The 22,618-nt window shown below is 46.8% G+C and overlaps 1 protein-coding gene across 7 annotated transcripts in view; it reads left to right on the top strand.

Annotated features, from left to right (window-relative positions):
* Positions 1 to 19,772, top strand: part of LOC140720652 (NACHT, LRR and PYD domains-containing protein 3-like) — a 29,971-nt gene extending 10,199 nt beyond the window's left edge. For 5 of the 7 annotated variants that reach the window (XM_073035497.1, XM_073035494.1, XM_073035498.1 and 2 more), the window contains exons 3-9: positions 1,961 to 2,127; positions 6,983 to 7,154; positions 7,253 to 7,318; positions 15,553 to 17,302; positions 18,419 to 18,505; positions 18,660 to 18,827; positions 18,991 to 19,772. In XM_073035497.1, the coding sequence (XP_072891598.1) occupies positions 1,961 to 2,127; positions 6,983 to 7,154; positions 7,253 to 7,318; positions 15,553 to 17,302; positions 18,419 to 18,505; positions 18,660 to 18,827; positions 18,991 to 19,168 (2,588 nt within the window). In that variant the 3' untranslated portion in view covers positions 19,169 to 19,772. Of the gene's footprint in view, positions 1 to 1,960; positions 2,128 to 6,982; positions 7,155 to 7,252; positions 7,319 to 15,552; positions 17,303 to 18,418; positions 18,506 to 18,659; positions 18,828 to 18,990 lie in introns of those variants that run through there. The other 2 variants (XM_073035500.1, XM_073035501.1) reach the window with 2 other exon arrangements.
* Positions 19,773 to 22,618: the final 2,846 nt, after the last annotated feature.

Below are 22,618 nucleotides of genomic sequence, written 5' to 3'. Positions count from 1 at the left end.
GCAGCGTTTCCTACGCTGTGTGGGATGTGGAAGATCTGGGAGGCCTCCAGTCTCCCGGATAAACACATTTGCACCACCTTCACGGAGCTGCAGCTCCTGAGTGAACGTGTTGAGGAACTGGACCTGCAGCCTCGCTTACCTTTGACTCATACGGGAGAATGAGGAGGTGTCAGGAGCTACAAGGAGGTTGTCACCCCCAGGGGACAGGTAACTACGGCTGTCAGGAGAAGGAAGGGAAACACACAGCTAGTGCAGAACGCATCTGTCCCCTATCCCCTCAATTTCAGATATAGTTGATTAGGACGACCAGCTGGGGGGGGAGCCACATTGACCAGGCCATTGGCACTGAATCTGATGCTGTACCTCAGCGGAGCAAAGAGGCGAAGAGGGCTGCAGAAGTGATTTAGGAACGGAGAGACAATTCTGTGGGCAAGATGGAGACACACGGATGGTTTGTTGCCTCCTGGTTGCCTGGGTCAGATAAGGTCCTTGGCATATTAAAGGGGGTGGTGAGGCGCCTCAAATTCTGCAACACCTTTGGCAACAATGACATAGATAGACGAGATGAGGTCCTGAAGACAGATTTTAGGCAGCAGGGTAGAAAGCTGAAAGACAGGAGATCCAGAATAGGAATCTCTGGATTGCATCCTGTTCCAAGTACCAGTGAGGCAGAGAAAAGGATGATTTGGCAGGTGAATGCGTGGCTGAAGAGCTCGTGCATGGTACAGAGGTTCACATTTATGTATCATTGCGATCCCTTCTGGGGCAGGTACGACCTCTACAAGAGGGATGTGTTCCAATTGAACTGGGGGAGGCCCAATATCCTTTCCGGCAGATTTGCTGGAGTTGTTTTGGAGCCTTCAAACTAATTTGGCAGAGAATGGGAACGGAGTGATAGTGCTGAGTATGAGGTTTACAAAGAAAGGCAAAGTGTAGTAAGATTCCTAGCAAGGTGAGGGTAAATTTGCACTCAACAGGATGAGTTGCAATGTAAAAGGCCGACAAAGTCGAAAAGGATAAACGCAAGACTAAAAGTGTGACATTTTCATGTATGCAGAATGAAGTAGGGAAACTTGTTGCACAGTTACACATTGGCATGCATGATGTTATGTATCTCTCAAGTGGCTGTTTCGCAAATTTACAGAAGATTCAGAACTTGGTGGAGTTTTGGAACTTTGGGATGTTTGTCAAAGGATACAGTAGAATATTGAGCAGTTATAACTATGAACAGAGAGGTGGCAGGTGGGATTTAATGGGGGAAGGTGTGAGGAGTTGCACATTGAGGTCAAATGTAAGAGGTTAAGTACAGACAGTGAAGCGCCAGACTCTGACGTACAGAGAGATGTATAGGCACATGTCGCCGTGAAAGAAGCAACACAACAGACCGATCGTAAAGACGATCTACATCGGTCAATGTTTGAGTACAAATGCGGGAAAGTCGCTGTAGACATCTTTGATTAGGGCACGCCTGCAGCTGGTGTGCAGTCAGCTCTGAAAATGACGAAAGAATGTGGATCCTCCTGGAGAAGGTGCTGAGCAATGCTGTGTGAATTACAGAGTGTTAGGTTCGAGGAGAGATTGGTGGTGGAGTAAAGAAAACTGTGAGAGGCAGAGATTATAATGACTCTCAAGAGTCGCTTACTCAGTGCCAAAACAACAAAGCTGGAGGGCATGAGCTCATGCGAGAGGGGGATTGTAAAAATGAGATCTACGATGCAGATTACCCACTGAGAGAGATTAGCGCTCGGAACGCGCTGCCAAGGAGGTGATGGTATCAGATCCGATTGCAGCGTTTCAGAGATATTCAGATAGGCACGTGGACAGGTAGGGACTGCAGGTATGTACACCATCAGCGTGTAGATGGGATTGTTTCATGTTGACATCATGGTCGACACCGACATGGGGACACGAAGGATCTGTTCCTGTGCTGTACTGTTCCATGTTCTACGCTTGTTCACAGATCTGAATTCCGCTTTCTCCACCTTCCTGTCAAATTGTGACGTTCACCAACTGTTCCGGTTGACGATATTCTACATGGACCGATTGGAGCAGGCGGCTGAAGAGGGTGTGGAGGATCTCAGCTTCATGCTAACAGGCGAGGATCTCTTCACCGGACAGGAGTATCACGTAAGTGGAAAGGACAAAGATTGAATGTAGATTCTTCACAGATTGACAGACCGATGTAAGGAAACAGATCTGTGTGGGTCATCAAGGTGGCCCGGAGATGCAGCCGCGCTGAGAGTTTATTCGGCAGCTACAAGCTCTGACAGGACTCTCGCTAATTATCTGATACACATTATATTTTATTCTGGTTAGCCTACAGACAGTGAATGACAGCTGACTGTTAGTGATGTGACATGTGATGGGTACCGCCAATGGAAGAAGAATGACTTTATATTCATCTGTCCGCATGTTTCCAATGTTTGACCACTCTGGCCGTGCAGCAGCGTTTCCTTGAAGACACATGACATTCCACAATAGTTACAGATTGTGTTGTCTTTCTCCACCCATCTCTGGGGTTTGACTTCACTCGTCAAGGGACATTCACCCTTCACCCACCCCGATTCATTTGAACAGACAATTCTTGATTATCATCTCTAGTTTGAGCTACTGACCCTCTTTGATTTGATCAAATATCCAATCATGCCTCATGGTTCAGTTATATTTTCTGTTCCTTGTGACTGTTCCATTTGGAATTTCTAATGACTACAGCATACAATGTTAAAACTGAGAATTGCAACATTGCCGTTATTGAAAATTGGGGTCACTTCCTCGGCAGTTTGAACGGGACACGACTGCGCAAGGGCGTGAAAGTCGGCCCGTGAAGCGGCGGGAGAGTTTTAAAAGCGAGCAGATTGACGGAGCGGGCGACGGAGTAAAGGGAGACAGAGTAGGAAGGTTTTGGCTCGAGAGGCTTCGGCGAGCAGAGGCTGGACACGAGTTTCCCCCAGTTAGGTAGGCCGGGTAAGCTCCTTTAATTAATCTAATTAGCTTAGAAGCAGGTAATGGAGGGAGCAGTTAGGGCAGTCGAGTGCTAAGTTTGCAGTATATGGGATTTCAGGGCGAGCACAATTGTTGCTGATGACTACACCTGCAATAGGTGCATCCAGCTGCAGCTCCTGACAAACTGAGTTAGGGAACTGGAGCTGGAGCTGGATGAACTTCGGATCATTCGGGAGGCAGAGGCAGAAATAAACAGGAGCTTTAGGGAGATAGTCACTCCTAATAGCCAGGAGACAGGCAGCCGGGTGACTGTCAGGAAAGGGAAGGGGAATAGACAGGAAGTGCAGAGCACCCCTGTGGCCGTTCCCATCAACAATAAGTATACCGTTTTGGATACTGTTGGTGGGGATGACCTACCAGGGACAAGTTGCACTGGTTGCGTCTCTGGCACCGAGACTGGGCCCTCAGCTCAGAAGGGAAGGAGGGAAAAGAGGAGAGCAGTAGAGATAGCGGATTCAATAGTTAGGAGGATTGATAAGAGGTTCTGTGGAAGAGATCGAGAATCCAGGAAGGTCTGTTTCCTCCCTGGTTCCAGGGTCCGTGATATCTCGGATCGAGTTCTCAGTATTCTCAGGAGGGAGGGTGAGCAGCCAGATGTCGTGGTCCATGTAGGGACCAATGACGTGGATAGGAAGAAGGAGGAGGTCCTGCAAAGGAATTTAGGGAGTTAGGTACAAAGTTAAAGGACAGGACCACCAGGGTTGCAATCTCAGGATTGCTACCCGTGCCACGTGCCAGTGAGGCTAGAAATAGGAAGATAATGCAGCTAAATACGTGGCTAAGGAGTTGGTGCAGGAAGGAGGGATTCATGTTTCTGGACACTTGGGCCTTGTTCCAGGGAATGTGTGGCCTGTTCCGAAGAGACGGGTTGCACCAGAATTGGACGGGGACTAACACCCTTGCGGGAAGGTTTGCCAGTGCTGCTCCTGGGGGTTTAAACTAGATTTGCAGGGGACGGGGACCAGAGTGTTAGAGCAGATAGTGAGGTAGAGGAGGATAAAGGTCATGCTGGAGCTGCAAGTATAATGCATGGAGTAAAGCCAGATCTAACATATAAAGAGGCTTTGAGGAAAGAGAAACAGAATAAAGGGTGTAAAGGTAGTAAGGTAGAAGGGCTAAAGTGCGTGTACTTTAATGCAAGAAGCATCATGAACAAAGGTGATGAATTGAGAGCTTGTATACATACATGGAATTATGATGTAGTGTCCATTACAGAGACTTGGCTGGCACCACGGCAGGAACGGATTCTCAATATGCCTGCATTTCAGTGCTTTAAAAGGGATAGAGAGAGGGTAAAAAGGGAGGAGGGGTGGCATTACTGGTCAGAGATACTATTACAACTACAGAAAGGGTGCGTAATGTAGCAGATCCTCTTTTGAGTCGGTATGGGTGGAAAGTCACGAACAGGAAGGGAGCAGTTACTCTACTGGGAGTATTCTGTAGGCCCTCTGGTAGCAGCAGATATACCGAGGAGCAGATTCGGAGGCAGATTTTGGAAAGGGTCAGAAATAACAGGGTAGTTATCATGGGTGACTTCAACTTCCGTAATATTGATTGATACCTGATTAGTTCCAATGGTTTAGACAGGGCAGAGTTTGTGAAGTGCGTCCAGACGGATGCTTGTCACAGTATGTTGACAGGCCGACTAGGGGGAATGCCATACTAGATCCAGTATCAGGTAACAAACCGGGTCAGGTCACAGGTCTATCAATGGGCGAACATCTGGGAGACAGCGACCACCGCTCCCTGACATTCAGCATTATCATGGAAAAGGATACAATCAGAAAGGACAGGAAAATTTTAAATTGGGGAAAGGCAAATTATGAGGCTTTAAGGCAATAACTTGCGGGTGTGAATTGGAATGAATGGAGGATTGTCTAAGATTGCAGAGGGAGATTGATAGGATGCAGAAGTGGGTTGAGAAGTGGCAGATGGAGTTCAACCCAGAGAAGTGTGAGGTGGTACACTTTGGAAGGACAACCTGCAAGGCAGAATACAAAGAAAATGGCAGGGTACTTAGAAGTGTGCAGGAGCAGGGGAATCTGGGGGTGCATGTCCACAGATCCTTCAAAGTTGCTTCATAGGTAGTTAAGAAAACTGATGGAGTGTTAGCTTTCATAAGTCGAGGGATAGAGTTTAAGGGTCGCGGGGTAATGATGCAGCTCTATAATACACTGGTTAGGCCACACTTGGAGTATTGTGTCCAGTTCTGGTTGCCTCACTATAGGAAGGATGTGGAAGCTTTGGAAAGGGTACAGTGGAGATTTACCAGAATGCTACCTGGTTTAGATAGTATGCATTATGATCAGAGATTAAAGGAGCTAGGACTTTACTCTCTGGAGAAGGAGAATGAGAGGAGGCATGATAGAGGTGTACAACATATTAAGAGGAATAGACAGAGTGCATAGCCAGCGCCTCTTTCCCAGGGCACCACTGCTCAGTACAAGAGGACATGGCTTTAAGGTAAGGGGAGGGTAGTTCAAGGGGGATATTAGAGGAAGGTTTTTTACTCAGAGAGTGGTTCGTGCATGGAATACACTTACTGAGTCAGTGGTGGAGGCAGATACACTAGTGAAATTTAAGAGACTGCTAGACAGGTATATGGAGGAATTTAATTTGGAGTGTTATATGGGAGGCAGTCTTTAAGGGTCGGCACAACATTGTGGGACGAATGGCCTGTACTGTGCTGTATTGTTCTATGTTCTTAAATATTCCAGGCATTCTCACCTAACACAGGATTACTGACACACCTTTCCAGTGGTCCTTGTGCTTCTGGGCATATTCACCTGTTGCTGCCGAGACTTAATTCTCTCAGAAAACCCACAAATATCCCCATGAGGCAGCTGACAGTCTCTTTCTCTTCATTATGACCAGATGGGTTTGGTCTCTCACACATACATAGAAGATCTAAAATTGCTGGCTGCTTCACACTGCCAGTTCCCAGCTGTATGCTGACACTGGACACTCATGCAGCCTCGCAGTGAACTGTGAACCTGCTGGGGTTCACCAGAGATTATCCCTGCAGAACCTCATCACTCTTCATTAGTACATCATTGATACCGATGAGTTCGATGTCTGTTCAGCCTCCCACTTATGAATGTTGTGGAAATTATCCGGGATTTCCCTGACATTGACAGCATACCATCCAGGTATTTCATTTTCATTCACAGACCCTTCTGTCTTACGCCCGAAATATTGAACTCCCTGTCGCTGTAGCTCACGCCATCTCACAACTTCCCTTCCTAGTCTGATATCCAGACTCCGTACCGGAGACTTGATTGCATGGCTTTCCTCTGCTAGGCCGTACCCGCTTACACGCTCCCCTCTCCACAGTACATGGTATACCTATTACAGAGGAAAAGGACCACTTAGGTTTTCTGCACCTGCTGCCTATTCCTGCTCCCCGCCACCAGCGGTCACACAGATACCTTTGTCCTGCACTTTAGGAACAGCTCCCTTCCTGTATATCTACTCAGGCAAATTCTCAGCGTCGTGAATGATCCAGGTTTCATCCAGACCCAATTCCTTATCACAGTCTGATGGAAAGTGCTGCTCGGTGCAAGTTTTCGCAGGTGCAGTTGTCAGGGACCCAGTACGTCTCCCTGCCTTCACACACGCCGTAGGAGGAAGCATTCCAATATCCTAAATCATCAAAAATCTCTCGAAATCTTCCATAATTGCTTGCCAAATCCTCTCTGATACAAAGTTTCAACTCCCCACTCTAAGTATTGCTATTCTACTTAAACCTAACTACTTTTTTACTGGACCTTGCCAAGTTCAAACTTACCCCGTAGTCCCGTGGTGTGCAGAATGTCCCGAATGACCTAGCTCTTTCCTTTTAAAGTCTTGCTCCCACAGCGCACACGCCAATTGCTGCTCGCAATCTGCAGTGAGCACCATGTGCTCAGTCAGTCCATGTTCAGGGTAGATTTCAACCCATCCCTCCGCTGCTCAGTATATTCCCCGTTGTTCATTACAGAGCGTGACTGAGCTCGCGGAGAAGGGAAACCGAGTGGGCGCCTCCAAACTCCTCCTGGATCTGGTGATGGAGAAGGGCTCCGGGGCCCGGAGGGTGATGTGGGAATCCTTTGTGAAACTACATCACCATTTACCGAAGCTGAGCAGAATATTGAAGGAAATACGGGAACGTGGTACTGTGAACAATACACTATGTGTTACAGATGTAATTGCTGATGAATTTACAGTATTACACAGAACAGACTTCATGCAGATTACTCTGTTTGAACAGGTGACGGCCAATTCGCCTACATGGACACTGAGCGGGGTTTATCTGAAGTGCCCAAGCATCTGAAAGGTAAGCGATGGAATGGAAAGCTTAAAGCCTTTATTTCATTTTGAGAGTCTAAACCTATCTTTTGCCACCTGTTTGGAGACTGTCAGAGTGTGGGAGACAGGTTTTTGTTGTTATGTCACACAGAGAGTCTGAATACGTGTCTTTAGAGGCCTGTTTAGAGACTGTCAGAGTCTGGGAGACAGGCTTTTGTTGTTATTTCACTCTGAGAGTCTGAATACGTCTCTTTAGAGGCCTGTTTAGAGACTGTCAGAGTCTGGGAGACAGGTTTTTGTTGTTATTTCACTCTGAGAGTCTGAATACGTCTCTTTAGAGGCCTGTTTAGAGACTGTCAGAGTCTGGGAGACAGGTTTTTGTTGTTATTTCACACTGAGAGTCTGAATACGTCTCTTTGGAGGCCTGTTTAGAGACTGTCAGAGTCTGGGAGACAGGTTTTTGTTGTTATTTCACTCTGAGAGTCTGAATACGTCTCTTTAGAGGCCTGTTTAGAGACTGTCAGAGTCTGGGAGACAGGTTTTTGTTGTTATTTCACAATGAGAGTCTGAATACGTCTCTTTAGAGGCCTGTTTAGAGACTGTCAGAGTCTGGGAGATAGGTTTTTGTTGTTATTTGTCTCTGAGAGTCTGAATACGTCTCTTTAGAGGCCTGTTTAGAGACTGTCAGAGTCTGGGAGACAGGCTTTTGTTGTTATTTCACTCTGAGAGTCTGAATATGTCTCTTTAGAGGCCTGTTTAGAGACTGTCAGAGTCTGGGAGACAGGTTTTTGTTGTTATATCACTCTGAGAGTCTGAATACGTCTCTTTAGAGGCCTGTTTAGAGACTGTCAGAGTCTGGGAGACAGGTTTTTGTTGTTATTTCACACTGAGAGTCTGAATACGTCTCTTTAGAGGCCTGTTTAGAGACTGTCAGAGTCTGGGAGACAGGTTTTTGTTGTTATTTCACTCTGAGAGTCTGAATACGTCTCTTTAGAGGCCTGTTTAGAGACTGTCAGAGTCTGGGAGACAGGGTTTTGTTGTTATTTCACAATGAGAGTCTGAATACGTCTCTTTAGAGGCCTGTTTAGAGACTGTCAGAGTCTGGGAGATAGGTTTTTGTTGTTATTTGTCTCTGAGAGTCTGAATACGTCTCTTTAGAGGCCTGTTTAGAGACTGTCAGAGTCTGGGAGACAGGCTTTTGTTGTTATTTCACTCTGAGAGTCTGAATACGTCTCTTTACAGGCCTGTTTAGAGACTGTCAGAGTCTGGGAGACAGGTTTTTGTTGTTATTTCACACTGAGAGTCTGAATACGTCTCTTTAGAGGCCTGTTTAGAGACTGTCAGAGTCTGGGAGACAGGTTTTTGTTGTTATTTCACAATGAGAGTCTGAATACGTGTCTTTAGAGGCCTGTTTAGAGACTGTCAGAGTCTGGGAGACAGGTTTTTGTTGTTATTTCACTCTGAGAGTCTGAATACGTCTCTTTAGAGGCCTGTTTAGAGACTGTCAGAGTCTGGGAGACAGGTTTCTGTTGTTATTTCACTCTGAGAGTCTGAATACGTCTCTTTAGAGGCCTGTTTAGAGACTGTCAGAGTCTGGGAGACTGGTTTTTGTTGTTATTTCACTCTGAGAGTCTGAATGCGTCTCTTTAGAGGCCTGTTTAGAGACTGTCAGAGTCTGGGAGACAGGTTTTTGTTGTTATTTCACACTGAGAGTCTGAATACGTCTCTTTAGAGGCCTGTTTAGAGACTGTCAGAGTCTGGGAGACAGGTTTTTGTTGTTATTTCACAATGAGAGTCTGAATACGTCTCTTTAGAGGCCTGTTTAGAGACTGTCAGAGTCTGGGAGACAGGTTTTTGTTGTTATTTCACTCTGAGAGTCTGAATACTTCTCTTTAGAGGCCTGTTTAGAGACTGTCAGAGTCTGGGAGACAGGTTTCTGTTGTTATTTCACTCTGAGAGTCTGAATACGTCTCTTTAGAGGCCTGTTTAGAGACTGTCAGAGTCTTGGAGACAGGTTTTTGTTGTTATTTCACAATGAGAGTCTGAATACGTGTCTTTAGAGGCCTGTTTAGAGACTGTCAGAGTCTGGGAGACAGGTTTTTGTTGTTATTTCACTCTGAGAGTCTGAATACGTGTCTTTAGAGGCCTGTTTAGAGAATGTCAGAGTCTGGAAGAGAAATATTTGTTGCTGTGGTTTGGAGGACAGGAAGCAATCTGTATTTGTCACAAAACCCTTTGTTCCGGACCGAATATCTGGAGATTTGACAAAATTGAAGCCGAGTCTTTCCAACTGGAACATCCACCTTCAGCAAGGGAAATCTCACACCTCTGATCCAAAGTGGAGCTGAGATTTGTTGTTATTCCTCCAGAAGACCACAAGACATGGGAGCAGAATTAAGCCATTCAGCCCATCAGTCTGCCCCACCATTCCATCATGGCTGATCCCCGATTCCACTCAACTCCACGCACCTGCCTTCTCTCATTATCCTTGGATGCCCTGACCTATCAGGAGCTTTAGCGTTAAATATACCCATGGAATTGGCCTCCACTGCAGTCTGTGACAGAGCCTTCCAGAGGTTCGTTTCTCTTTGGCTCAAAAAATCCTCCTCTGTTATAAAGGATCAACCCTCAATTTTGATTCTGCGGACCCCAGTTCTGGATAAACCGACCAGAGGAAACATCCTTTCCACATCCACCTTCTCTGGTCCTTTCAACATTCGGTAGACTTCAAAGAGATTTCCTCATATTTCTCAAAATTCCATTGAGTACAGCTCCAAAATTGCCAAAACGCACCTCATATATTAAACCCTTCATTCCTGGAATCATCTCTTGAATCTCCTCTGGAATCTCTCTAATGTCAACACATCTTTTCAGAGGTACAGGACGCTAAACCTTTGACAATACTCCAAGTGCGGCCTGTCTACAGTCCTGTAAAGGCTCAGCATTTTCCCCTTGCATTTATATTCGATTCTCTTTTAAATAAATGCCAACGTTGCATTTGCCGCCTTTACCACAGAATCGATGTTTAAATTAATCTTCTGGGAGTCTTGCTAGAGGCTCTGAAGTCCCTCTGCACCTCTGATGCTTAGACCTTCTTCCCGTTTAGATAACAGTCCGCTCCTTTTACCAAAATGCATCCGTACATTTCTAATACTGTATTCCATCTGCCACTTTTTTGCCCATTCTTCCAATTTGCCTCAGTCCTGTTGCAATCGCATTACCGACCCCTCCACCTATCTTTGTATCATCCGCAAACTTTGCCACAAATACATTCTTTCCATCATCTAAGTCACTGACAAACAATCTGAAAGTCAGCGGTCCCAATACTGATCCCTGCGGAACACCATCAATCACTGGCAGCCAATCAGAAAAGGCCCCTTTTATTCCCACTCGCTGCCTGCTGCCTGTCAGCAATTCCGCTACACGGGCCAGTATCTTTCCTGTGACGTCATAGATTTTTATTTGGTTAAGCAGACTCATGTGCCTTCTGAAAATCCAAGTAAATGGCATCCACTGACTCTCCTTTGTCCATCCTGCTTCTTACTTCCATAATGAAATCTAACAGAAATCATGCCAACTTATTTTGTCATTAGTCTCCAAGCACCTCGAAATCCCAACCTTAATAAGAGACTCGAACTCTTTCCCAGTCGCTGAGGTTTGGCTAACTGGCCTATAATTACCCTTTTTTTGCCTTCCTCCCTTCTTAAAGAGTAGAGTGACAATTGCAATCTTCCAGTCCTCCGGGACCATGCCAGAATCAAGCGATTCTTCAAAGATCATGACCGATCCATCCGTCATCCCTTTAGCAACCTCTCTCAGGACTCTGGGATGTAGTCCATCTGGCCCAGGTGACTTTGCACCTTAAGAGCTTTCATTATGCCGATAACCTTTTCCTTTGTAATTGCAATGGCACTCAATCCTACTGCCTCTCACTCGCAGACCACTTCATGCTGCTAGCGTCTTCCACAGTGAAGATATATGCAAAGTACACGTTAAGTTACTCTGCCATTTCTTTGTCCACCAGTATAATTTTCAGTGTTCCGTTATCAACTCTCACCTCCTTTTTACTCTACATATAACTGAAAAAGTGTTTATTATTCTGCTTTATATTATTAGCCTTTCTGCACTCACATTGCATCTTTTCCATTCATAGCTTTTTTAGTTGCCTTTTGTTGGATGTTAAAAGTTTTCTATTCACCCAGTTTTCCCCCACTTTTGTTATCTTGTATGCCCTTTCCTCTGCTTTTATGCAGTCCTTAACTTCCTTTGTCAACCATGGTTGCCTGCACGTGACACTTGAGAACTTCTTCCTCCGTGGGCCGTATCCATCCTGCAACATGAGACCTATTCCCAGACGCTTCAGCCATCTCCGCTAGTATCCTTCTCCAATCTACCTGGGCAAGCCTCTCTCTCGTGCCTCTGTAATTCGCTTTATTCCATTGCGACCATCTCCGCTAGTATCCTTCTCCAATCTACCTGGGAAGCTTCTCTCTCGTGCCTCTGTAATTCGCTTTATTCCATTGCGATCATCTCCGCTAGTATCCTTCTCCAATCTACCATGGAAAGCCTCTCTCTCGTGCCTCTGTAATTCGCTTTATTCCATTGCGACCATCTCCGCTAGTATCCTTCTCCAATCTACCTGGGAAAGCCTCTCTCTCGTGCCTCTGTAATTCACTTTATTCCATTGCGATCATCTCCGCTAGTATCCTTCTCCAATCTACCTGGGCAAGCCTCTCTCTCGTGCCTCTGTAATTCGCTTTATTCCATTGCGATCATCTCCGCTAGTATCCTCCAATCTACCTGGGAAAGCTTCTCTCTCGTGCCTCTGTAATTCGCTTTATTCCATTGCGACCATCTCCGCTAGTATCCTTCTCCAATCTACCTGGGCAAGCCTCTCTCTCGTGCCTCTGTAATTCGCTTTATTCCATTGCGATCATCTCCGCTCGTATCCTTCTCCAATCTACCTGGGAAAGCTTCTCTCTCGTGCCTCTGTAATTCGCTTTATTCCATTGAGATCATCTCCGCTAGTATCCTTCTCCAATCTACCCGGGAAAGCTTCTCTCTCGTGCCTCTGTAATTCGCTTTATTCCATTGTGACCATCTCCGCTAGTATCCTTCTCCAATCTACCTGGGAAAGCTTCTCTCTCGTGCCTCCGTAATTCACTTTATTCCATTGCGATCATCTCCACTAGTATCCTTCTCCAATCTACCTGGGCAAGCTTCTCTCTCGTGCCTCTGTAAATCACTTTATTCCATTGCGATACTGATACTGTAAGTTATGCTTCTCCCTCTCTATCACGAACCCCGTGACAGGTTAAAGAGCCAGCAGGAATAGAAAACACCGTGGAGTCTGGTATTGCTATAAATTAATGCTATTCATTGGTAATTACGCAGTACAGGAATGTCAATGCAGATATTTCAAATAGGTTAGCAATGATTATATATATTATATAAATGTGGAAATAGGAAAACCAAGCTTCTTCAAGCATAGGGGTAAATGGATATAGTCTTACAATGATGAGTGAAGTTCAGTTCAGTTCGTGGCATTGAGTCCAGGAGAGAGAGAGAGAGAGAGAGAGAGAGAGAGAGAGAGAGAGAGAGAGAGAGAGAGAGAGAGAGAGAGAGAGAGAGAGAGAGAGAGAGAGAGAGAGAGAGAGAGAGAGAGAGAGAGAGAGAGAGAGAGAGGAGAGAGAGAGAGAGAGAGAGAGAGAGAGAGAGAGAGAGAGAGAGCGATCGTTTTGAATCTTCAGGTAAACTGACGCCGTCGATCGTCCCGTTGTCCTCCGAGATCCTTTGGAAGTCACCGACTGTGACCACAACAAAGGGGACCGTTCTTCCGTGGTGGAGCTATTAACCCAGGCGAGGGTTGGACACACGAATAACTCCCAACCGGTCACACCTTTTCACACTGCGAGAGCCACTGATCGATTCTCCTGGTCGATCCTCCAAAACCCACCTTTTCTGTGGGCAGAGCAAAGCTTTTATTCAGTGTCTAAAACCATGTGTTTGTGAGTCTATCAGCAGACCTTGTATTTATCTCAGCGGAGTGAACACCAGCTGTTCTTCAAATAACGCCGCCCTCGGTCACCATGGCGACCCACGAGCTGCTCATTGCTCTCTCTCACTGGAAGAACTCACAAGCAGGCAGTGTCCTTGTATATTCATTACAAGCTTTAGAGTTCGTAAACCATCTCAAGGCAGGCTTCGTCCCTCTCTCTCTCTGTAACAGGGCAAACAGTGTCCAAACGCCAGTCTCATTCTCCCGACATTTTAAAGTGATTGTCCACAAAAAATATGAACCCGAGGGATACATAACACTCTCAAACTGCAGTACGAATTCACTCATATTATGATCACTACCACTTAAGGGTTATTTTACATTAAGCTCCATCATAGGATCAGGGTTATTACACAACACTCAATCAAAGATAGCCTTTCCCTAAGTAGTCGCAAGCAGAAGCAGTTCTAAAATGCTCACTCACAGGTAAATTCCCTCTCTTCCGATCCAACTCCTGGTTTGTTTGATTTTCTTTTTCCGCATGAATATTGAAGTCCCCATTACAATTGTATCATCACCTTGATGACACGCCTTTCCCAGCTCCCTTTGCAATCTCAACCCCACACCTTCGCTACTATTTGCAGGCTAATATAGGATTCCGATAACGCTTTTTTTTAACACTTGCGGTTTCCTTTCTCCTCCCACAAAGATTCAACATTCTCTGACCCTATGTCACCTCTTTCTAAAGATGTGATCTCACCTCGGACCAGCACAGCCACACCACCACTGCCTATGCCTTCCTGCCTGTCCCTTCGATAAGACGTTTATCCTTTAACGTTAAGCTCCCAACTATGGTCTTCTTTCAGCCACGACTCAGTGATGTCCACAACATCATACCGACCAATCTGTAATTGCGCCAAGAGTTTGTCTACCTTAATCCGAATGCTTCACGCAATTAAATACAATGCGTTCAGTCCTGCATTTGCGGCCTTTTGAAGTTTATCTATGTGGTACAATTTAATACTTTGCTCTGTCTGTATTTGAACCCAGTCATTGGCTTGTCCTTCCTTACATTCATGTTAGACCCATCATCTACTTGTAAAACTGCTGGTTCCTCCACACCTCTATCGTCCTAGTTCCAATCCCCCCTGCTATTTTAGGTTAAAACACTCCCAACAGCTCCAGTAAATCTGCCCGTAAGAATATTGGTCCTCATCGGATTCACGTGCAACCCGTCCGTTTTGTTCAGGCCCTACCTGCCACAGAAGTGGTCTCAATTATCCAGATCTGAATCCCTGCCCCCTGCTCCAAATCTTCAGCCACGCATTTCTCTGCCACCTCATTCTATTCCTATTGCCACTGTCGGGTGGCACAGGCAGCAATCCTGAGATCACTACTTTTGAGGTCCTGTTCCTCAGCTTTTTTCATAACCCCCTGTGTTCTGTTTTCCAGAACTCCACCCTTTTCTCTTCCTATGTCATTGGTACTAAAGTTTGTCATGACTTCTGGCTGCTCAAAATCCCTTTTCAGGATATTGTGGACGCATCCAGAAACATTTCGGACAATGGCACCTGAGAGGCAAAGTACCGTCGGTGTCCACAGAATCGCCTACCTGCCCTCCTGACTTTAGAGTTCCCTATTACCGCTGCCATCCTCTTCAGCTTCCTGCTCTTCCGCGCATCATCGGGGAATTGCCTGAGTTCATGTACCGGCTCCTCGGAGAATAAGAGACTGTAGACCAGTGCGGGGTGTGTTACATCGTGACTGGCTCAGCCTGGAAACGGAAACTGAAATTATGTTCCTTTTCTGTGGCTCAGTACTGACAGCTTCATCCTAAAGGAGTGTCAAGAACATGGGGTCCATTGTGAGAGAAGTAAAAGTCAGTAGAGCAAGTAAATGCCCCACCCCACTGTTACCCTCTGCAGGGTTGCACAGTTCAGCAGAAGCTGAGCAGTGAAAGCAGTGAAACCACCCGCTCCACACAACACTCTCCCCTCCAGAATCACGTGTGCACTTGGTGCTCGCTGGAACACCGGGGAATCTGCAAACTACCAACAGAGGGGAGAGTGGAGCCTTTAACAGCGGATCTGAGTTAGATCAGAACTGTTTCTGGGTCATTGCTCACTTTCAGACACTTATCTCTGATCACCCGATTTCACCCAAACAGTGTCTTTAACGAGTATTTTTTTTTATTAAAGAAAATATGTTGTGTGCTCCATGTTCATCAGATCAGGCATTGACAACCTATTTCTCTCCGTCCTAAGATGTTCGAATGAAACACAAGGAGACTCTGCGGGTACAAACTGAAACACTGAGAGTGAACACGATCCTGATGAGGGAGAAGGTGAAGGTTTTCCAGCTGGTTGATCGATACGCTGAGCTCACGGTCATTTCTACTGATCGAGATCGGAGACTGGTGGAACATGAGCTGCTGGCAAGAGGCAGAGACCACGAGGAGTGGAGAGAGAAACATCTCCGTGCAGACCTGGAAAAAATCCGTACTGATCAGTTATTCAAGAGGAGTTTTGTTCAGAAATTGAAAAGATCTGTCTTTGGAAAGAAATCCGGGATGTCCGCAGCAGTGTCTGGAGTCTCGGGGATCGGGAAAACAACAATGGTACAAAAGATTGTTTACGACTGGGCCACGGGGAAGCTATACCAACAATTCCAGTTTGTCTTCAGTTTCAAATTCCGGGATTTAAACTCGATTAATTGCAGAATAAACCTGAAAGAACTGATTCTGCATCAGTATCCCTACTTTGGGAATATCCTGGGAGAGATTTGGAAACACACAGAGGGATTGCTGTTCATATTTGATGGATTGGATGAATTCACGGACAAAATCAATTTTGTTGATGGTCGGAGAGACACAGAATCACAGTACACAGATCCCGAATTCAAATGCAAGGTGTCTGACATTGTGTACAGTTTAATCCAGGGCAAGCTGCTCCCAGGGTGTTCAGTGCTGGTGACCACCCGCCCCACTGCGTTACATTTATTGGAAAAGGCTGAGATCAGTGTCTGGGTTGAAATCCTGGGATTTGTTGGTGAGGAACGGAAGGAATATTTCATCAGGTATTTTGAAGATCAGACGGTGGCGGAAGCTGTTTTTAAACATGTGAAGGAGAACGAGATCCTGTACACCATGAGCTACAACCCCTCCTACTGCTGGATCCTCGCTCTAGCACTGGGCCCCTTCTTCACACAAAGAGTCAGGGACCCGCAGCGAGTTCCCAAGACCATCACACAACTGTACTCCTACTATATTTACAACATCCTGAAAAACCACGGCCGTGAGATTGAGAACCCCCGTGATGTGTTACTCAGGGTTGGTCAGATGGCCTTCAGAGGAGTGTCCGAGAAGAAGATTGTGTTTATAGATGGAGATTTGATCAAGTTCAATCTGCAGCCTTCCCAGTTCCTGTCCGGGTTCCTGATGGAGCTTTTGGAGAGAGAGGATTCTGCCCGGAGCGTGGTGTACACATTCCCACACCTCACCATCCAAGAGTTTGTAGCTGCAGTCGCACAATTCCTGAATCCACATCCCGGGGATATCCTGAAATCCCTCACTGAAGCCCACAACTCGACAGATGGGCGGTTTGAGGTATTTCTCCGTTTTGTAGCTGGTCTCTCCTCCCCAATGACAGCTCGGGGCCTGGAGGAGTTTCTGGGTCCATTTCCTCATCAAACGACCTGCCGGGTGATTGACTGGGTGAAGGAGGAGGTTAAACGCCGGAGTAGAAACACGGGGAGTGAAGCTGATAAAAGGAGCCTCCTGAAAACATTGCACTACCTGTTTGAGTCTCAGAATCGTGGACTGGCTCAGGCCGCACTGGGATCTGTGGAAACACTTCCATTCAGTGGAATGACACTGACCCCGATTGACTGCAAGGTCCTGTCTCATGTCATCGGACTCTGTGATACAATAAAAAACCTCGACCTGGGGAAATGCCACATTCAGTGTGAAGGAATCCAGCGGCTGGGACCCGGGCTGCACAAGTGCCAGGAGTTGAGGTAACTTGATTTATCTCTCACTGTGAACTGTGAAACTGTCTCATTGTGTTGTTTCAATGTAAAGGAATTTGGGTTAAACTGTCATAAAACTGTGACTGTGAAGAAATGTGACAAATGCCCAGGGCATCGGTCAGAACATCCCCAAGGACGGGTGGGTTCTATGGTTCCTTGTGAAGGGATGTTGGAACCTTCATCAGATCAGTGAACAACGGCCATTGGTTTAATGGTAGTAAATCACAGGAATGGCCGTTTTTCTCGCTGCCTGTGACACGCCCATTGACGATGTTCCTTCTCACTGTTACTGACACCTAGACCGACACTGACTGCAGCAGGTGGGTCAGAAATTCACACCCCCTTCCCGGTAAGGGACAAGAGACCGACAGCAGACTGCCCCAGTGAGAAGGAAAGAAATACCATTGTGAGATTGTACTCTCCTGCCCTTCCCCGTGTGTGACTATCACCATCAGTCAACCTGTGTGACTGTGCTCACTACCAGATACCCAGACCCCATGGGCGCAATTGCTCTTCCAATTGTGGGTTTCAGTTCAGACCAGGCTCTCCCTTGCAATCTATTTCTGGATCATCTCATTTTATTGGATTATCTTTTCCCATCGGTATGCTGCTGGGGGACTTCTCATCCCCATTCCTCTTCATCCTGTGGGAATTCTCCTCCCCATCCCCCTTCCTCCTGTGGGATCTCTCTTCCCCATCCCCCTTCTTTCTGCAGGTTTTCTCTTCCTATCCATTCCCCTAAGGTGGGGTCTCTTCCACTGTCTCCCATCGACACTTTACTACACACAAATATTCCTCACTGTGGGACTTCCTCCTACCCTTCATCCCTGCCACTTCCGACCATCTGAGGTCAGGAACACTTTTCTCTCCATCGGGGAATGAGACAGAATATGTGGAGTTTACAGGTGTCACACCGACAGACTAACTTACTGACATTCAGTGAATACTGCAGAGCTGGGCAGTGAGTGACATTGACAGTGATGGGAACTCCGATCAGAGAATTACTGAAGGGTTTAATGTTTCCTGAAATATCCGAGTGACAAAAATTCCCTCAGATCCACGTTTTGATTCACTTTGTTCATGAATTTGTCTGTTTTCGTTTAGACTTGGGGAGAATGAACTTGGAGATTCAGGAATGAAACTGGTGTCTGCGGCTCTGAGGAACCCGGAGTGTAAAATACAGAAACTGGTGTAAGTACCAGACTGTGGGAGATTGTGTTACAGTCACTGGGTGTCTGACACCGAACATTAATGTGATCAGTAATTGTGTTTCTGATAAACACTGGGGATTTGTACCGTCTCCTGTCTCTCTGTGTCCTTCACCCTCACTCTCTCTCATCTCCAGGCTGAGGGATGTCGGTCTCACAGATTCTGGCGCCGAAGAACTCGTCTCCGCTCTCAGTACAAACAGATTACTGACAGAGCTGAACCTTGGATTAAACTCGTTGACAGACCGATCTGTCCCCGCTCTCCGCCGCCTCATACTGAACCACCCTAGTCTGGAGTGGATCCAGTGAGTGTTTGTGTTAATGTTCGATGTGATAAATATCAGCGGATCCGCGGGTTTTCTGGTGATATTTGTCTGTGAGTGTTGTTGAAACATTAACCCCGGTCCCCTGTTACTGACACTGTTGTGTAATCTGTTTATTTCATCTTTATTCTCCCATCTGTTTCAGGCTGTGGGGGAATCAGTTCAGTCGGACCGGGGGAAAGGAACTGAGATCTCTGCATGGAGTCAGACCCAGACTTATGGTGACCGTGTGGACATCTGAATGTGTGAACATCCCCGCCCGCCGTATGGGGACATCTGGCCGAATCCCCGCCTTCCCCTTTACTTCTCGCCCTGCCCTTTAACTCCAGCCCTTACCTTTAATGGCCGCGCGCCAGGTCTAAGTCCCAACCGTTCCAACGGGAACTGGCTCCAGTCTCGTGCTCTTTGACATCGGAAGCGGCCCCGCGGTGACGTGTTTCCGGCTTCTGTCCAGCGGCGCTGTTTCCGTCGGATGTGCGGGTTTGAGACTCCCCCACGTGAGTCCCCGGGGAATTACACAGAATGGAGGAGCCTGGGGTGCGGGGATCAGTCCGGGACACTGGTGTCCCGGGGTGGGATTATCCCGGGAGAGAATCCTTTTGCTCCCGTTGCTGAGGACGGTGCATTCGGCAGCCTGGCCAATATAATGATGTTAAATAGACAAATACCTCGGCAGTGACCCTGGATCTGCAGCGATCTCGGACACGGCCCTGAAGTGTGATTTTATAATCATCGGTTCCCTGATGCAGAGTGACGGTGAGAAACGGGACTGATTATTCAAACTGTCACTCGTTGTCGCTGGTCAGTTAATTGTGTGTGACTGTGAGTGAGTCGGGAGCAGCTTATTTATTCCCGCACGTCAGCAGCTCACTCGTTGTTTGATTTACATTTGTCATGATGAAATCAATAAACCGCTGTAACTTCCTGTCCTGGTGCCGGACTCGAGTTTTATTTGATGTTTCTGCTGCCCCCCACACCCTGTGCACTGCAACAGTGGGTCGGAGCTCCTCACACTGACACAGTAGCGTCTCAGCTCCAGGCTGAGGGAGGTCGAACTGGCGGCGTCTGGGTGCCCAGGATCTCAACTCCACCAAAGCCCCTTCCTGGCTAACTGTCCCCCGATTGAAAATAGTGAATCGGGAGGGAACGACAGAAGGACCTCAATTCCACCAAAGCCCCTTCCTGGCTAACTGACCCCTTCCTGTGCCCCGCAGACGATTAAAATCGACTATAAAATCGGACGTGAGGCCGGAGTACGAGAGTGATGGGAGAAGAGCTGACCAAGGAACTGTCTTCTGGAAAAGATCGGGAAAGCACGGGTAAAGCTACAGAGACCAGCAAACACATAACTACATCCTCGGGCAGGTCTTCTACTCCGCTGGTAAAATATTATTGAAATGATCCCGAGTACGAGAATACGCACTCTTCACCTCCCAGTTCATTCTGCTGTGATTTTCCTCCTTTTTTGTCTCCCTGTTGTTCAGTGTACCTGTAATTGTTTCACTTTATTCAGCATTGTTACTGTTTGACCTTGTTCTGTTTGTTCTTGTTCACGGCTCCAGATAATGATTTGATCTGTACACAAGACTGGATTTTCAGAGCATCTCAGAGCATGACAATATTAAACCGATTCAAATTCCCTCCACCACGCGATTATATCTGATTCAGTCTTCCCACCACGGGACAGTCACAGTCCGTGGACAGATCGGGCCGCTCACGTAGAGTTGCCTTGTCCGGACCACAGTGAGAAGTGAGCGGCGACTTGGATATCACAGGTTCGCAAGTTCACAGAGTACGAAAAGGTGGCACGTCATTTCCGGGTCAGGCATTCTCCCAGACTGGCGAAACTTTTATGCCCGTTCTATCCAAATGTTCAGCCAGATCCTTCTGATCACTTTGCCTCCGCCGGGCGCTCACGCAATTGGTTTCAGATCTGTAACAGCTCTCCCGGTGAGGAACAAAGCGATCCGATATTCACTGTTCTCGCTGCAGTTCATGACCATCTATGGTGCCTGGCTGCTGACGCCTCCTTGCGTGGGATATATTGCAAACTGGTTATCGTCTGCCGATAATCGCGATCCTCTCAGCCTCAGGGTGTATCGCCACAGCGGTCACAAACCTATCCAGTTTATCGGTTTCGTGTTGGTTCAGGATTATTCCTCTCACATGTACCGAGATACAGTGGAACTGTGTCTGGCGTTTCGTTCCATGAAACTCCAATGATTACACAATGTATTGAGTGGAACAATGTAGAGCAATATCCGGGAATCTGTTGTATCCAGGAAGCCGTTCTGTTCTCACCCCGGTCAGGAAACGCGGGCGAAACACAGCGCACATTCTTTGGTGTTTTACCTATCGGGATCTATAGATTTAAAGCTCTGGAACGGCTTGTTCCTTCAGACTCAGCACAGACCTACTGTCATTGGCGTGTGTTCCAAACTTTCCAGACTTCCCCAAATCTAGTAAAGCCATTCAGAGCCTTTGGACCAGTCGGAAAAATGGGCTGAAAGGCAGTAGATATAATTTCGTTCAGGTACCTGCGAGCTGTTGCGCTTTGGGAGGACTCACACGTTGAATGCTGGGACACCGATGAGTGCGGTGGAATAGGCGGATCCGGGAGTAGAGATCCATAATCTCTCGAAAGCGGCATCACAGTTCGACAGTGTCGTAAAGAGAACTTTTGGTACATTGACCTTCATAAGACAAGGTATTGGGTATCGGAGATGAGATGCTATGTTGGAGTTGAACAAGAAGTTTGTGAGGCAGAATTAGGAGTATTGTGCGCAGTTGTGGTCAGCTGTCTGAAGAAAAGCCATCAATAAGATTGAATGAGTTCATAGAAATTTTACAAGAATGTTTCCGGGTCTTGAGACCAGAGTTATGACAGCTTGAATATGTTATCACTTTACTCCCTGGATCGCAGGAGAATGATGGGAGATTTGATGCAGGTGTACAACATTTTGAGGGATTAAATAGGGTGACTGCAAGCGGGTTGTTTGCCACTGAGGTTGGGTGGGACTGATGGTCACAGGTTAAGAGTGCAAGGTGAAATGATTAAGGGGAACGTGAGTTTGGTGAGAGTGGAACAGGCTGTCTGTGGAAGTGACGAGCGCAGGATCGATTACAACACTGAAGAGAAGTTTGGATAAGTACTCGAACGGGAGTGGAGTGCAGGGCTATGGTCATGAGTCAAATCGATGGGACTCGGCAGAATGGTTCAGCATGACTACACGGGCCGAGTGGCCTGTTTCTGTGCTGTGTTTCTCCATGTCTTTAGGAATTTCCACCCAGCCTACCACACAACACCATGGGATAAGATCTCCCTGAGCCCTGGGGTTTTGTTCTTCTTTACGGACATGAGAATATCCACATTATTTATGGAGAACAGCAGCAGAATTTCCCCTTCCCTTCAGTGAACACTGCAACTGTAAAGACGGCTTTCCTGACGAATATTGAGGGGAAGTATTACTTTTGTGTCCTCTCTCTACGTTTAGAACTTCTGCTCTGTGTTTAGAATGTACGTATCGTCCCCCTGCAGTACCAGCACTTTCCACCAGCGTTTGTATGTCCATGTAATGTTGGAAGAAAAACCTTCACATTAATCTTAATGACGTCAGCCAGGGAATTCCCTTCATCCGCAATTGGTCATATTGACAGTTTCCTGAACTGGACAGGTTACCGCGACTTCGCGCAAACAACATTCTATAGATTCAGGGATTTCATGAACGAAAGCAAGCTTTCACCATCGAGCGTGAAGATTAACAATTAATTTT

The sequence above is a fragment of the Hemitrygon akajei genome, unplaced genomic scaffold, assembly GCF_048418815.1.
Source record: "Hemitrygon akajei unplaced genomic scaffold, sHemAka1.3 Scf000045, whole genome shotgun sequence".
In the NCBI taxonomy this organism is placed as follows: Eukaryota; Metazoa; Chordata; class Chondrichthyes; order Myliobatiformes; family Dasyatidae; genus Hemitrygon; species Hemitrygon akajei.
The sequence above is the reverse complement of the archived record's forward strand: the minus strand, read 5'-3'. Positions and strand labels throughout refer to the sequence as shown.